At 45.9% G+C, this 13,911-nt stretch overlaps 1 protein-coding gene across 21 annotated transcripts in view; it reads left to right on the top strand.

The window, feature by feature from the left end:
- Positions 1 to 13,911, top strand: part of KALRN (kalirin RhoGEF kinase) — a 675,561-nt gene that overhangs the window by 449,696 nt on the left and 211,954 nt on the right. For all 21 annotated transcript variants that reach the window (XM_045502312.1, XM_045502314.1, XM_045502313.1 and 18 more), the window contains exons 30-33: positions 598 to 788; positions 1,224 to 1,325; positions 2,639 to 2,781; positions 5,751 to 5,853. In XM_045502312.1, coding sequence (XP_045358268.1) covers positions 598 to 788; positions 1,224 to 1,325; positions 2,639 to 2,781; positions 5,751 to 5,853 — 539 coding nt within the window. The remainder of the gene's footprint in view (positions 1 to 597; positions 789 to 1,223; positions 1,326 to 2,638; positions 2,782 to 5,750; positions 5,854 to 13,911) is intronic.

Raw genomic sequence — 13,911 nt, forward strand, 5'->3', positions numbered from 1 at the left:
GGGCTCCACCCCACAGCTACCGAATCCCAGTATTCTAGGGGCAGGAGTGGGCAGGAATCTGTGTTTCGACAAGCTCTGCAGGTGATTCTCAAGCACACTAAGTTTCAGAACCCCTGTTCAAATTTAAAGTGGAATAAATGTAGCTGTTAAAGGCTTGCACACCACATTGGACAGGAGCCATCAAAGGGAAGAGTCCTGGGAATGGACTGTAAGAAATACAGCAATGACAAATAAAGTGGAGTCGAGGGCACTCCATCAGACAGTCCTCAACTCCAGTCAAAGCTCGGAACCCAAGTCTGTGGGGAGCTGTAGAGGAAGAAGATGATATGGGGTTTGCCCTTGCAGGAGGTCCCAGGCTTTTGAGAAGATACCACTGATACTGGTTATGTGTAGGAGACCGGTGCAGAAAGGGAGATCTGATTACAGTTCCCTAGAGCTATCTACTCAAGTATTTAGGAGTGTCAGGAATCAGAGAGAGAAAGCGATGTGGGAACGGAATGCTCACAGTCAGGGAGACCTTTCCAAGAGGGGAGTGGACCATGGCACCCAGACGGGGTGCTACAGAAACTCCACAGGGTGGAAACGGGTGTCTTTCAGGGTTCGACGAGAACCTGGATGTGCAGGGGGAGCTGATTCTCCAGGATGCCTTTCAAGTGTGGGACCCAAAGTCACTGATCCGGAAGGGGCGAGAGCGGCACTTGTTCCTCTTTGAGATCTCCTTGGTTTTTAGCAAGGAGATCAAAGACTCTTCAGGACACACGAAATATGTTTACAAGAACAAGCTACTGGTAGGTGGGGCAGGTGGGGCAAGACAAGTCTCCCTGTTGTCATAGAGCCTTTGGGCAGGAAGGGCTCTTGAACACTCAGCTCATCTCTCCCCTGGTGTCACACCAAAACCATCCTGGACAAATGAAAATGCCTCCTATTTGGAAAGCTGCCCCCTCGACTCCCCCTTCTGCATTTTAGAGTCCATCGTTCTTCTTGATGTCTGCTTTTAGCGCCTCCCTCTTCACCTTCCCTCCCTGCAACCTGCTAATCAGGCAGGTGCTTGTAGATCCTTTCAGCCTGGGTAGAGGAACAAAGCTTCCAGTCTGTTGAAGTTTGATTGACAGAAGCCCCTCCCTCGGTCCTCTCCTCTTTGTCACCTTTCCCTTCCCACCCCAGCCCTAAGTTTCCCACTGCCCTCCCCTTCCCCGCCTCTCACAGGCATTTCCTGTCTACAGACCTCAGAGCTGGGTGTGACGGAGCACGTAGAAGGTGATCCCTGCAAATTCGCCTTGTGGTCTGGGCGCACCCCTTCCTCAGACAATAAAACAGTGCTGAAAGTAAGTACTGCTCTCCACTGGGGCTGGGTGCTAGTTGAGGGTTGAGGGTGGCAGGAGAAAGGCAGGGGGCTGGGGCACATGATTCCTGAAAGGTGGGGCCTGGAGACTCCACCGGGAAGGGCAGTATCACATGGGTATCAAAAAGCAAGTTCTATCATGGACATAGACTTGAAATCTCAAAGATCCGTGGTCCCCTAAGTCGATCCCCTCAAGCGCATGAAGAGGGAGGGATGCAGGGAGTAGCTGCTGCGCTTCCTCAGCAGGGCCCACTTAGATATGTTCTGTCCACGTGTCCCCTTCAAGGGCAAGGACAACTGACCATTTGACAAAAGGTACCTTGATTTGATCCACGTTCGTTCAATACTTTTTCCTGAACACCTACATAGAAGGTATTCTGCTCAGTGCTGCTTGTAACTACAAATGAGAGATGGACCTTGTCCTCTGGAAACTTACATTCTAGAAGCTCTCATAAATCACACTAGCAAGGGAATTATGTTGATTGAAAGGAGTACTAAGAAAGGGCCTTTCTCCAGATGAGGGCCTTAAGGAGTCATTCTAACTTTCCAGAGCGCACACAGCCTGGGAATATGCTCGTGGTAACGTACATCTAACCAAGAAGGGGTCCTGCGGATGGGGCACCCATCAGTCAGTTGCTTATCAGTGGGTGGCTATCACCAAGGAAAAGATGGTCCAACCCTGACAAATGCTTCACACTTGTTCACTAGGAATTGCCTGCCTAGCCGCCACCTGCCATCAGACAGAATTACCTGAAAAAAATTCCACAAAGACAAATGGGATACTTATGAGATGGTAGAAGTGCCTTCAATTAACATGTTTACCAGGCTAAAAACCCAGCATTGACTTTCAGTCAGCCTAAGCCTATGTAGCCATGCTGGGAGTTGAATGTGCTGATATAGATCCATACCACTTGGTGAATAGCCACTGCCTTCAAATGCCCCTTGCTACATCTCCAGTGTTCCCCAGAACTCCCAGCATCTGGTAACTGATGTGTTCATCCCTGGCCCGGCGGGGGACCTCCACATATGCTCGCACACCAGGACAGATGTCAGTATTGATCAGTGCCATGTGGAGTATTAAATACTTTGAAAATCACCCCCGTACAAGTGTCCATTGAGTCTTGAGGTTATAGCCCCATTCTAGGAGTTGCAGAAGAATTGAAGAGTCATATGCGTAAAATAGAAATGAATTCCTCAAACATTTGGTGTCCTTAAAAGTAGTGGTTAAGCCTGCAGGAGGAGGCTTGAGAACAAAGGAAGATGGGGTGTTTACTGTTTCTCTCTGTGGCACTCCAGGCCTCCAACATAGAAACCAAGCAGGAGTGGATCAAGAACATTCGAGAGGTGATTCAAGAGAGGATCATTCACCTGAAAGGAGCTTTAAAGGAGCCAATTCAACTCCCCAAAACACCAGCCAAACAGAGGAACAATAGTAAGAGGTAACCAGCGTCTCTCCTCTCAGCACTGCCTCACATGCTCCGGGAGCGGGAGTGGGGTCGCCCTCTGCTTCCCCAGAAGGGGTGTGCTGTGCAGTTGGCACCATTCTCTGTGAAGTCCCATCTAAGATGAGCAATCTTCTCTTTAAGCATCTCACCAGCAACTGTCAATTGAATTCATTGGGCACCTCTTATTTCATAGACACTCTGCTGGGTGCTCTGAGAAGAGAAGGGGAAGATGCATGATGAGTCCCTTCCCTCGAGAACTATCTAACAGTTGTATCTCCCACGCAGAATGGTTAGACTAGAAGAACCAGTGCTGCTGATGGGGACAGTAAATGCTGTAAAAATTCATTCAGAGGGGATTTTAGATGAGCACTTGAGAGGAGTGTCCGGGGAAGGCTTTGGGAGGGAGGGGGGCCCTAAGTGGACTATGTAAGACAGTAAATGAGTTTTGCATACTGTAATGGGTAGGGGATGGTATGATGGGGTTATCACTGCAGCTCTTCTGTAACCCTCGAGTCCTCACCTTCATTTATCTGAGATAAGCAGGGGGACTGATTTTTTTGTATCTTTATCTCTCTGGGCCCTCCTGAATCCCAGTTGCCCTAAACTGGTGGAAGACTTCCTAGGTGTTCCTTTCACAAGTCTCCATGTGACAGTCACTCACAATGACTCTCTTAGAGGGCACTTCAAAAGAAAGCATTCAAAACCATCATGTTAACTTTGAAACAAAACAGAGTTCTGGGGTGATAGTCATTGACAGCAACAGGCTCTCCTTTCCTCCCCTATTCATGAACAGGGTAAATCACAAGGATTTAGTTGACCTTTTGGTGCCAACAAGGATGCATTAACTGAGGACCTGTGGATAGCATTAGTACAAAGGGAGGTGGTAGCCCAAAGAAGGGTGTGACTAAGGTAGGGAGAGATACCACCACAGGACAGAAGCCCCCAAACCTGCATGGCCAGAATAAAGTCACCTCTCAGTGCTGGAAGGACAAATTATGAATGTGTTGGAGGAGGAATTGTTTGCATTTCAGTTACCTGCATCCAGGATCCAGGGATGGAATAGACTTACTTTAGCACTAGAGGCAGACCCTGCTGTAGGAGGCCTCTACTTTAATATAGAAGGTAGAGTGGAAATGTTATGAACTCAATGTCCAGGAGCATGCAGGAAAGGATATTCAGGTGAGGTTGGCTCAAGTTTCCCTGTGAAAGTGCCCCTTTTTCCTACGTAGCAGTGTTTGAGCATCTATAGAACATAAGGTGGACATATCTTGGAAATGCCTCCCACCTTTTCTCTGTCATTGTCCTGAAATAGGAGGGTGAAAAGCCTTGGCAGATTCTGCAGAGAACAGTCAGGCTGTCTGTAATTTCATTAGTTTGGCTCCCAAGATATGGGGACAGAGTTTACGGAGGAGTGAATTGGCTTGGAGAACACTACCCACACTCCTGGATGGGCTCCCCACCTCCCTCAGAACTGGCTTCATCTGCAATGGACCAGAAGGGCCCACGATGGGCCAGAATGGTGGGAAGTGCAAAGTACAGCCAACTCTCAACTCTGTGCACATGGCAGGGAGCAACGGCCCAGATATCTAAAACAGCAGATGATCTACAAGTCCTTTATTCCTGGTCTTGAAATGCATCATGTAATTTCATTTTACAGCAGAATTTCCTTCCTATGAATGTGTGGCTTACATTATTAAAATAAGTTGGCATTTCCCAGGCCATAAGTGGCAGTGAGAAAGCAGTTGACCTAGAAGTGTTCTGAGCAGGAGAAGGCACTTTTTGATGACTAGAAGATACTGTACCCGCATGCACACTAACGTCCATGTACACCAGATCATAATTGTCTAGACTCTGTGAGGCGGCTTCAGTATATGGGGAATTTTGTCCATGTGGTGTCATCCTTATGCAGCAATTTCCTGATGCCATTACTTCTCCATAAGTAGCATCAGGGGAGTAACCTTCATAAGCTGGGAAGAACTGTCAATTTTTGTGCTAATTTTTCCATGTCCATGTCCCTGGCCCACACCTCCTTCAGTTTTTCCTGACATTGACCACCCAGCCTCACCAGTTCCCAGGCATCTAATCCCCTTTGCCCAGGCTATGCATTCAGTGCAGGACTGAGACGTAATTCTTAAGCTGGAGAATTGAAGGGATATGTAAGTGGGACAGCTAAATGGTCCAGTGGCCCAGGAAGGGCATATGCCGGGAGTACACTCAAGAGATTACCTTACCGGATGCTCGGGAGCAAGCTGACTCAAAAAGCTACTGTGGAATCTGTGATCTTTGAGATGATGCCTTCGTGTTGATAAGAAGTCATCATAAATAGGCATGAGATCAACAGGACCCACCAAGTTGAAGGAAATAATCTCTTCCTCCATACACAGGAGTTGAGCATCCAGCATCAGGAACTCCCCAAAGATTATCTCCTCTGGAGGAATATCTCACGTCGTTTTCTTAAGCAGAAGAAATATAAGTCAAAATATCTTATCAGCTCTGTTTTCTTTATAAGCCAGCTATAAACTAACCCCCATCCTCTTACAGCATGCAGAAAAACTATTTGAACACTTTAAACTCTGGGGTTGTCAGAGATCACCCAGTCAGCTGGATAGAAGCCTTGGTTCTAAGTAGGATATTCCTACTGCCTATTATAGACCCATTCCCAGTAATAAATAAATAAATAACTGCCTCCTCTATACCATGGGCCAGAGGAGTTATGGTGTGGAGGGGATCATTCTGTGTTCAGTTATCAGCACAGGGATTGTGTGCTTAAGTGCAAAGGTGACATCTTCGAAAATCACATAGGGCTGCTCCTTTTAGTGGGATAATTTTAGACAAATCCCTGTTCGAAAGTGCTGAGACTCTGCTCTGCCAGCACAGCTGGAAATCCTAGTGTGCTCTAAACCCACAGTGGTTCCCCCCACCCCCACCCCTGTTTTTTTTTTTTTTTTCTCTTCTTCCTGCAGGGATGGAGTGGAGGATGTTGACAGCCAGGGGGATGGAAGCAGCCAGCCAGACACCATCTCTATCGCCTCTAGGACCTCTCAGAATACAGTGGACAGTGACAAGGTAGGACAGTGTCCCAACCTTCCTTCCCCCAAGACTTCTTGTTGGCTTAACCACCCCTGGAGGGTTACCCTCAGAGGAATTTCTCCCACTATGGAGCCCAGCCTCAGGAACCGGTTGTTTCTTTGTGCCAGCCAAAGTGGAAAGAGCAGGGCTGGAGGAGCTATGTCATAGTGTGGAGATGTCGTCTGAGGGGACAAAAGACCAGGTGATCAGCCAGACCTCTCCTGTTGTGAGAGTTTAGCAGAAGGAGCAAAGTTGAAGGGTGAGAGGGTCTGGGTCTCCCGTCCTCTAGAGATGTCCCATTGGGCGGCTTGGGTGGCTCTGCCTCGTGGGAGGCTGGACCTCAGGGCGCTGAGGCTGGGATAGTTTCCTGAGACCTTAGTGGCTATGATTGGCTCCTATTTATAATGGTTGAATGGAATCATCTAAAATTAGACCAAGACCAGTGATTTGGCAAATGGCCACAGAGATGCTGTTTGGTAAGGGCCTTCTTTCCGAAGGGGCTCCAGTGGAAATGATGCCTTCCTTGGGCCAGAGTATCAGGGCTCAGTTCCTGAGGCACAGAGGACCAAGAAGTGGTGGTGCGTGAAGCAGCTTGGAGGGATGTAATAGTCTTGCAAGAAAGCCTGGTCGCTTGGTCTCTTATATTTTGGAGCAAATAAGCAAGAAGTTAGTAGCTCTGGAGGCAGTGAAAGAAAGGAGACTGTAGCAGAGACCCTATGTATTTGTTCAAGCGAGGGGAAGAATTCAGCTGTCTAAATTTGCAGCAGAGACAGGAAGATTTTTGTCTCTAACCCTACAATCATTTGCTTACCTCAGGGTGTTAGGGTATGAAATGATCTTTTGCAGCATATTAGTGATTTTATGAATGAAGGTATGGATTTCCAAAGACTATTTGGCCCTAGTCTATCAAGACCCAATATGTTGGCCTAGTCCTTCAGCCTCAGGCAACAGGCTGTGTCCTTGCTTCATTTTTGTTTTCTAAGTTATGTTTTTTTAAAGATGATCTACATTCATTAGGATTTTTCCTAAATTTTTTTTCTTACTGGGGGAAAAAAAAGACTGTGCCCATGGTTTCCAAGATCATGGTGCTAAATCACACTCTAGACTAGTATTCAAGGACATTCAAGCTAATTCTGTCTGATGTCCTGCCTTCAAGTTTCTAAGCCATTTTTGACTATCAAAGTGGATGGAAAATTGTTTTTTTCCACTTGTAAAAACATACAAAGAAAACTATTCTTGTACCTCCCTTTCTCCTTTGATGTGTTGTTTAGAAATGTAACCTAGAATATCCCACAAACGAGTGTTTCTTTTTAAACAGTCAGTGGGTGGGAAGCAAAATGCAATGCTTCCCATGTTCAGAGAGAGCCTGTTAGCCAAGGGGATCCATCCCTTCCAGCTGCTACTCCATCCTCCCACAGCCCTGACCTAGATGCAGGGCATTTGTCTTGTCTTCAGCTCCAGCCATTCCTTGTCTTCTGGCAAGGTAAGTGAGGCTAGATTAGAACACTTCTGATGGCAGGCACATCACTGTTAACAAAGAATCTTGGTTACTTACATGTTATTCTATGAATAAGGAAACTGAGGCCCAGAAAGATTGAGTGACTCAACCAAGAAGGTTCTAGTCATTAGTGGAAAAGCAGGAACTAGAACCCAGATCATTCTGCTTCACTGTCACGTTTTTCCCTGACTCTCAAAGCCAAGGCATTGTACTCCCAATGCTAAGACTAACTTGGCTGGTCGGTCTTTCTACACATTCCATAAAAACATTAGTCACATATTCGTGAAAAAGCACCCACCACGTGCCGAGCTCTGTGCTGGATACTATAGAGTGATGTGGACTATTTGTTGAATGTGAATCCTTCTTTGTGTAATTTTCGTTTGATGTGTGTCTCTATAGCCAGGCCATTAAGCCCTGATGAGGGCAAGGTTGTCTGTCTGCTTCACTGATGTCCTGGGCCCACAGCACACATGGATGCTTGGGAAAGACTTGTGGAATGAATGAACAGAAGGAGCATAGTCCCTGATCTCAGAAAATTCCAGCATTGAGGGGCAGCTAAAACAGCTGGTCTGAAAGCAGCCAGATATATAAACATTGTATTTTTAAATGTGCTAAAGAAATCTAGAAGTTCCCTTACCTCCAAGCAGAAAGCATTAGTCAGCTGGAGAACCTGGCCTGTTGGGAACAGCAACCCCCAAATCCCTTCTCAGACCCTGGGAAACATGGGCAGCAGGTCTGGAGATCTTGAGAGATTCTGTGTTCTGCACCTGAAACCTGAAAAATCACCTAGAAATAGTCACACTCTCAGAATAAAATAGAGGGCCTGTCTGTGACCATGCACTGTAATTTAGGATGTTCTTACTCTTCTAACACAGAACAGTGATAACAGGACAGTTATATGTCCTCCTACACTCCCTTTCATCAGGCAAACCATTACGTGGGATCTTTGATTTCATAGATGTTAACAGTGTTAAGCCTTCCCCTAACTGTACCAGAAGACCCAGAAACTGGTCTTGTTGGTTTCCAAATAGTCAGGTGAACGGACTCTGAAGAAGAACAAGGTAACCAAATGGACTGATTCAGCTAAACTGAATCATATTCAACAGGGCAGCTGTGACTCACCCCACAGGGACCAGGGTCATTTTAACAATGGGTTTCTAGAAAAGGCCCCAGTCTTCCTTTTTTAATCCAGAGGAATTAGAGCACAGCCCCGCTATATTGGGTAGATGAGGAAAACATAACCATTAAAGAGTCATGACAGACCAACTTGAGGAGCTGTGGGGCCCTAGGACCTCTCCAATCACCTTGTGTGTATTTTGTGTGCTGTGGTGGGGTGGAAGGAGTTTAGACACATCTGGGTTCAAATCCCAGCTCTGGTGGTTGCCCTCTGTGTCATGTTGTGTGAGTTGCTGTCCCTTAATTTCCCTATCTATAAGACAAGTAATACCCATCTCACTGAGTCCTTGGGAAGATTAAGTAAAATACATTTACTTGGCACCTATAAGACATTTAGTAAGGGTTAATTTTCCACCATTATTTGAGGGAAAACAAAAGTTTAGGCACTATGAATATGAGTACACAATTATTTAACAGGCTGTGAGGATCTACTTCTTGAGTAGAATTCTGCCCTCTTTGTTCATTGACTATCAGCAGGTTCTTTTCTATACTATAGCTGAACAGATGTAGCTTCAACTTACTTGTGTGTAAACAGAGCAACTTTACTCCTCTTTCCATTTGTTAGCCCTTAGCATCTAAGGCTTAGATACTTGTTGTTAGCATTGGCTCATGGGTTATTTGAGTAGCTGATGGATTATAACTCATTACTGTCAGGTATTCATTTTAATCATCAAATTGTAGCATCGTGGGCCATTGGCAACCCCTGGACTTTAGATATTTGAAGACGGTTGTCTTGTCTTCTAATCTTCTGTCTATAAGTCCTCAGTTTCTCCAACTGTTCCTTGTATCAGTGTATTTTCATACCCTCCCGTACCCTGGTTGCCTTCCTCTGGATTTCCTTCAGTGTGTAACGATCTGTATAAAGTGGGGCATACAAGAATGGTACTTAATATGGCCGATGTGATCTAACTAATACAAATTCAGCTTCTTGTTCTAGGGCTGCTATGCCTAGTCTCCTCCCTAAGGTGGTACATGTGTCTAGGAGTGGTGTGCAGTGGTTGGCTTATCAAATCTCCATGCCTGTTTTCGTGGACCACCCCCCCCCCCCTCATTGCACAGGTGACTTAGTAACCTGAGGGTGGGAACACTTTATCAGATTTTCTCCTTTTCAGTTCCATCCCAGTATTCTAGTACATTTTGAGTGTGAATTTATATTTGGAATATAAATTTCGTCCAGTACATTAGCCACATCTCCCAGCATTATTAGATAAATATACCATCTGTGGCTTCATCCAAATACTTGATAAAAAGACAAGCTTGAGGATAGAAGACTAATGCCCAGCCCCTTTTCTGTGTAGCAGAGGATCTGGGGTTGCTTACTTGTGTTATGAATCTCCCTATGATGAGGAATCAGTCTGGTATTCTTTATTCTTCATTAAGTGCTAATAAAACCAGCATGGGGGCTTCAGTAAATAGCATTGATCGCTTTCCCCCAAGTTGCTTTTGTTTCACCCACAGATGGGTCTGCATAATTAAGTTCTACCTTACACCTGTCCCATGCAAAAGTGTTATTTTATGAAGGCAAATGGGTGTGCTTACTTGGTTCTGTTGTGCTCTGAGCCCTTTTCTGTTCCACCCAAAACATGCTCATGCTACTCTGGGCGTTCCACTGTTAAGACTGTTCTGTATGTGTGTGTATTATGAAGTGATGGGACTTTGCAACCACACTTCAAAGAAATACAGAATTATAGAATTCCAGGGAGGTAAGGCTCGGAATGAAGTGGCAGTGAAGAAGTAGCTTGTTCAACATGATGGATGTCTGCTGAATAATTTCCAGCTAATGGCCCAGAAGCAGCCACCTGCACAGTGATGGCCCCTGTGCATATATTTACTGTGTGGGGTAGGCATGCTGCACATGTTCAGTAACTGCTTACTCCGTTGAACATTACAAACTCATCCTGGTTGAGATACTCTCCAACTAAAAATCACTATAAATTTGTAGACATGTCTAGGCTGGCTGAATACAGGGAAGTGGAAGTGAAATGGAGTTGCAGATGTTATTCTCCATAAAAATTCTAAGGGCAAGAACACTGTCAGAACATCCCAGAGCTGATTGTGATTCAAGTGAGAAATTTCAAGTACAAGCTAATGTGATCTAAGTTAACATACAAGATGGGCTGATAATGGCAATGTGCTGAAGGGGGACAGGAAAACTCGTGAAGAAGCCTGGAGATTTCAGGATCTAACTTAATAGTTTTTAAACTGGACTGTCATATCAGTTTAGTGGGTCATGGACAAAATTTTGTTTCACTGGTAGGGAAGTCTCAGTTTAGAGACAGTGAAGGCTCAGCTAAGGGGAAAGTCAAAGGATTCCTACAGTGTCACTCACTGCAGTAACATGATACCTATAACAAGAGGCGGGGAAGCCTGGCTGCAGGAGCGTTCTGAGAATAGACTTCCTTAGAGCCTCACCTGGTTTATCAGAATTTGGTAATCCTGATGCCTACACTTTGGGAGTACTTAGCAAGCCACTGGGTGCAAAGGCTGTAGTCAGAGAAGGTCCAACCCTTGAATTGGTGCATTGGTGACAGTGTAGCCCATGCCGTGGAGCATAGACACTGCATGAAAGAGTGTCTGTGTGCAGAGGAGACATGTGATAGGTCCCTCTCTGGGTTACTGCCCGGCACTCCCGTGAAAATGGACAACATGCTTCCTAGAAAATGGACAATATGCTTCCTGGAGTTTTAAGAACCCACAAATCACTGGGTTTTGCCACTGAAGAGAAAACCAGACACCTAGAAATGTGGAGACTCAACAGTGTAAGGACTAATAAACATCCTATCAGTTCATACAAGGTAATAATCTTTGCTTGGCAAGTTCTTAAAAACCATCAGGTTGGTCCATCCAAGGTTGAGTCTTCAGAATGTGATTGTGACAGCTTGTTCCATTTAGCTGTGGTGCCAGAGCAGGTGAACCATCCACTGGAGATCTAGCCCATTAAATGCACTCTACCAGAAACTGAAGAAAATGTGATGGGGAGATCCCTCTGTACTTCTGCTACTCTGCCCTTGATCTCAGTGGCGCCTGAGGGCCCTAAGATATTTCCTTCTAGGGAGAGATTTATGTTACATCCTACCTAGTAACCAAACACGTTCTAACCCCAGAATAAATGAGAAGAGTATATAATTGTACTTCCAGTTACCAGGGCTTGGAGAAACCCAAACTTGACTTTATAAGCCAGTCGGTCACATCTCACCTCCACAACACTATGGGTCAGAATTGCCATGTGAATCCTAGATGGAGGAATTCTGGTTTTTCTGGAGGACTTGCTAGTCACTCCAAAGTCTCTTCCAATTTTAAGTGCAAATCGTGACACCCCCCCCCCCCCCCCCCCCCCCCCCCCCGCCAGAGGTTCTGAATAACCTAAGTCCTGGACTAGGTTTGAAGATGGCTTTTGTTCCTAGTACAGGTCCTGTGGTGGGCGCGGCCCTGGGGGAGGGGTCAGGTGGCTGTGGGCAGAAGAAGAAGCTGAGGATTTCCTGCTTCCCAGGAAGCCAGAAGCTCCCTCCTCCTGTGCTGCTGTCACCTCCCCAGAAACACTGCTCAGTTCTCTCCTGAGCCACGTTCAACATGGTACAAATGTGCTGCCTTTTCAGAGCAAACTGATAAAGTGTGAGGAGTTGAGGTCACAGGTTTTTCTCTAAATAAAAGGTTCCTCAAATAAATGACTGGCTGCCAGCTGTTGCATACTACCAATGGGTGTGAAATACACTTTGCTGAAAAATGCAACCTAGGTTCATGGGGCAGAATCTCTCATGATGACGTTATCTTACTTAATATTTTAATTTATACTCCATAACTTAAAAACTTCCCTCAAGAGACCTACTTCTTAAAATTGCCAATCATCTGAAAAAGCAAGTAAGTTCCAGAAGCTCCAGCACCTGAGTAGCTTGCTGCACCCAGGCAAATTGCAGGAACGCCCGGAAGTGCCCTCATGATGTTCATGGCTCGGCAGCCACGAGGAATCTTTTTGGTTCTAGAGGCAGCAGTGCCCGAGCATCTGTTACAGAAATAGGGAAACTGCAAAAGGTGATTTGCCGGTAGATCAGGTCTATGTGTGATAGCTGCAGGGGTGGCCAGAGGCCAGATCTGATCCAGGTGAGTTTGGAACTTGGAAATAGAAGCTTAGGGAAGAAAGGAACTTTAGAGACCATCTGTCCCTCTGCCTTCACGGACGTGTTTAAAAGAAACGAAGTGACTTGCTCAGAGTCACAAAACCAGTTAATGACACACCTAACACTGAAATCCAACTCAATCTCCTGCCTATTAAATAAATTGGGTTAGGGGTGCCTGGGTGGCTCAGTCAGTTAAGTGTCCGACTTCGGCTCAGGTCATGATCTCAAGGTTCATGGGTTCAAGCCCCACATCGAGCTCTGTGCTGACAGCTCAGAGTCTGGATCCTGCTTTGGATTCTGTGTCTCCCTCTCTCTCTGCCCCTCCCCACTCATGCTCTGTCTCTGTCTCTCAAAAATAAATAAACGTTAAAAATTTTTTTTAAATTAAATAAATAAATAAATAAATAAATAAATTGGGTTAAAAACAGTACTTTTAGAGTAACCCTGATTCCTCAACTTGTAGAACCTTGTAAGCAAAAACCAAACAGTATTGTTACCCCCTTCTCCAACACCCTGCCCTGGCTGGCCATGCCCATCTGTGCTGGCCCAAGTAAATTACAAAGTGATTCTCCAGCCCAGTCCAGTGCCTCCAGGGCTGGCATGTGGCAAAGTGGGGAAAGAGAACTTCCCAAGTACGAATGCCTATCACAGACTCTTTGATACCAAGAACTTGTGACTCCTGTAGTGGCCTTGGTCGGGGAGTGATTCTGCCCCAGGCAGAGTCTTCAGGCCTCTCAAGGCAAATACTTGGTTGGGCTCTGAGAGCTTGGCAGTGAGCGCGGAGATGTGACTGATCCCTGCCTCCAAGCTGCCCGGGAACAGTGAGTCCTGCTGTGGCTTGGCACAAATATGAACTCTGTTTTTAAAAATTTTGGTGGAAAGAGAAAGCAAATTTGAGAGCAAGCCAAAATGTTAAAGTGGATTAGCTGGCGACAGTCCAAGGCAAACAAGGCCCAAGTGAGTATGTCTCCCGCCGGACATATTGTGCTCGGGAGGAGAGGCATGAGTGGGGGGATGGCACCCCGCTTGGGGGGCTGGGGACAGAGAGAGAAGTGGCAGCTCTCAGGGCAAGGATTTTACTGGAGAGTTCTGCACAGAACTCTCTCTTGGCGTATCACTTACCATTTTTTTCTTCTGTGTCGGTTAAAAGGTTCTTTTAGTACAAAGCAAGAAGACTGAATGCCTTATTAAAGTGAACGGTAGGGGAAACAGGCTGTGAGAAGTATTGTTCTTAAAAAGTTGAGCTCCCGGAGGACTAGAAGTGAC

This window comes from Leopardus geoffroyi, chromosome C2, assembly GCF_018350155.1.
Source record: "Leopardus geoffroyi isolate Oge1 chromosome C2, O.geoffroyi_Oge1_pat1.0, whole genome shotgun sequence".
Classification (NCBI taxonomy): Eukaryota; Metazoa; Chordata; class Mammalia; order Carnivora; family Felidae; genus Leopardus; species Leopardus geoffroyi.